This window comes from Sinocyclocheilus anshuiensis, unplaced genomic scaffold, assembly GCF_001515605.1.
Source record: "Sinocyclocheilus anshuiensis isolate Anshui unplaced genomic scaffold, SAMN03320099.WGS_v1.1 scaffold391, whole genome shotgun sequence".
Classification (NCBI taxonomy): domain Eukaryota; kingdom Metazoa; phylum Chordata; class Actinopteri; order Cypriniformes; family Cyprinidae; genus Sinocyclocheilus; species Sinocyclocheilus anshuiensis.
Genome location: NW_015548229.1, coordinates 36,943 through 40,233, shown reverse-complemented (window position 1 = coordinate 40,233; position 3,291 = coordinate 36,943). Strand labels below are relative to the sequence as shown.

General features: G+C 38.7%; 1 protein-coding gene across 3 annotated transcripts in view; it reads right to left on the bottom strand.

Moving 5' to 3' along the window:
* Positions 1-3,291, bottom strand: part of LOC107654552 (protein tweety homolog 2-like) — a 78,731-nt gene that overhangs the window by 39,932 nt on the left and 35,508 nt on the right. For all 3 annotated transcript variants that reach the window (XM_016441677.1, XM_016441675.1, XM_016441676.1), the window contains exon 3: positions 1,724-1,835. In XM_016441677.1, the coding sequence (XP_016297163.1) occupies positions 1,724-1,835 (112 nt within the window). The remainder of the gene's footprint in view (positions 1-1,723; positions 1,836-3,291) is intronic.

Sequence of the window (3,291 nt, the reverse complement as noted above, 5' to 3'; positions counted from 1 at the left end):
ACGGCTCGCTGGACGACCGTTGATAAGGTGTAAACTATTGAAATTTGAAATCAGTTCTAATCAGGTGGACGTCGAATTTTCAGATTCGAGTCCTTTCAAAACCTGAGCTAGAAATAAAATTAATGATTAATTCCCTTATAGAATTAATGAGTTAAATTCCTTACAGTACTTACAATGATGTCATCACTAGAGTTGGGATAATGTCCAGTGACCTCAAACTGACAGTATCTGGGAATTATGACTGTTTTACTAACAGGTGTGACTCTCAAATTGTCTTCTTCATACAACATCTTTTAATAGCAGCTGTATGTATGTGCGGAGAGACAGATGGATTGATAGATAGATGGAACAACAGACAGAGCGATGGAATGATGGATAGAGTGATGGAACGGTGGATGGATGGATGGACAGAACAATGGATCGACGGGTGGATGGATGCATGGATGGACAACAGAACGATAGACAGACAGATGGATGAATGGATGAATGGATGGATGGACGGACGGACGGACTGAATGATAGATGGATGGATGGATGGATGGATGGACAGATGAACTGAATGGTGGATGGATGAATGGATGATGGATGGACAAATGGACTGAATAATGGATGGATGGACAGTTAGAAAGCTGGATGAACAGAGAAATAGAATGACAGAACGATGGATGGATTATTGGACGGTCAAATAGAACGATGAATGGATGGATGGACTGATCGACGGACGACGGACATCAGACAGAATGATAGAACAATAGAATGACAGACGGACAGATAAACAGAATGATACGATAGATAGAGCAAAATAATGATAGATAGATAAGATAGATATGATAGATAGATAGATAGATAGATAGATAGATACACACTTTTACACACACCTTTAACGAGGGGAAAATGTGAACTAATCATTGCTTTTGCAGTCTTTCAGTCCACCAGGCAATGAAATAGCTAAAACTCACAACCAGAGGCATGAAAGGCCCTACTGAGTGCATGAAATTGGTGCGTGAAGCAGGATTAAAGCATCTTAGTGTCACTGTCAGCTCTACGCATTTGAATCAGAAATCGGAGACGGATATAAATAGGTCTGGCAGAAGATACATGAATTAGGTTTTATTCATGCCCCAGCCTTCAGGGCCTTGAAAGGGACAATGACGAAAAGGAAAAAGAGGCCTTCATATTAACTGCACAAACATAAAAGGCTGTAAAAACCAATTTGAGGTATTTTCTCCAACCATTCCATATCACAGAAACACACTAGAGGGTGTGTGTGTTTTCTAATACACACAGATACACCCCTTGTCGTTCACATCTTTCCAGAGAGACTGAGCGGTTGCATGTAGCTGCATATATCTTCAGCGGTGTCCTTGCTATTGCAAAGGGATGTCAGAAAAACAATCATGCACTCAGTGGGGAACCCATTAAATTTTAGCAGTGCAGATTGGCACAAAAAAAGATTTAACAGGAGCAGGCAACTGAACGGGATATAGGGACCATCTGGCTGAGGTTTGGTTGGAAGGAACGCTTTGATTGAAAGTGCAGAACTATTTGCAGGGAGGGAAAATACATAATGCTAGAGCCTTTAGAGGGAGTAAGTTTGCTTGAGAGAAGTCAGCGAGACTACTGGGACATTTCAGCTGAAATCTGCCAAGACTAAAGTTGGTCAGGGAGTCAAAAACAGTCTCAGTGTGTTATTTATAGTCAGCACTGCTATATTTGTACTTACCAAACTGTCCACTCCCGCCAGCGTGTGATTGGCATTATAGAGAGAATAGGTCAGCTGGTACACCCCATCATTGGTTTCACTGTTTCCATAGAAACCAACTCCCACGGCAACACTGAAAAGTCGCAAGGTGAAAAGTTACAATTAGTTCACACACTGTAATCATCAGGCCCTCACAGAATATGCACATGCAGAAATTCGCAGAGAGATTTCCACAGATCTGGAACACCTGTCATTCACAAAGTTTTACACATCCCTCACCTCTTGCATGATTTTTATTCAAAAAAATTTGCCTGGTTTTAACTACCACTAAGTGTGCACATTTTACCATATTTCATTACAACTGCTGAAAAATATGGAAAAAAGTAACATACAACAAATGAAGTCATTGCATCCTTCATATCTCAGAAGAGTCTTTAATTTTATCACATTTCTAAAAGACATATATAGCTGTTCCACTTCTCTCCGAAAACAGTTGAGCTCCTGGAGGTGTGTCGTGGGCGGAGCTTAAGAATCACAAGCACGCGCAGCTTTTGCATATTGATCAACTGCAAGCTGTGACATCGACATAAATAAAACAGGGACAAAAACTTTATTGACTTAAATTAACTATCAGCGCTGACGACGACTTCCGTAACCCGAATGAAGCATGTTGATGGGCTGCTCTTGCTCTCGCTCAGGTTGATGTGTGCGTGCACTCTTCCTGGAGAAGTGCTCATACAAGGAATTCCGCTCTTTATGACGTCATACAGAGCCATACTCGAAAAATAAACTTTCTGAAACTAATACGAACCCTGAAGGAGTGTATTTGGCACAGTTTTTTGAAACGTTGGCCATGAGAAACCAACTCTTTAACAGTGCAAATAAGTCAAAATGCATGAAACAGCATTAGACATACCCTTTAATAAATTCTGCTTTATGCACTTGGCCTTCACTTTAAATAAAAGCTACAGTACTGCAAGCATTATAGTATTAATATTAATATTTTAAATTAGCTTATATTTCCAGTTTTCATTTTTAGATTAGGTTTTAAGTAATGTATGCAGTTTTTGTGTCATTATTATAAGTTTTTACTTTTTTTAAACTGTTTGCATATGGCTTTAATTCAAATTTCTTTCAGTTTTAGTCATTTTAGTAACTTATTTCCAAGGCAACAATTCTCATTTTTGTTTAGGTTTTTGTATTTAAGTTTATGTTAATTGTCTAATATTTATATTTTATTGTATTACAGCTTTATTTAAGCTAACAAAAAAGATTTTTAATAGTTTTATTATGAATTCAAATCATCAACTGGGACAATCTGAAGCCAGTCTCCATGTAAGCCATGTCAGAAAATGTTTCCTGAGCTCAAATAAATATCATTTTGGAATGACTGGAAAATAAAGGCGCTGTAGGATGGGTAGTGCACACGTGCCACATGCAGGCCTTTAATATTCAGCAGAAGCCGTACTGAGCCAGAGGCTAATGTTCCCCAGACACAAATAACATAAGGGTTGTATATATGTGTGTGTATGTATATATATATATGTGTGTGTGTGTGTGTGTCTGTGTGTCTGTGTGTGTATATATAT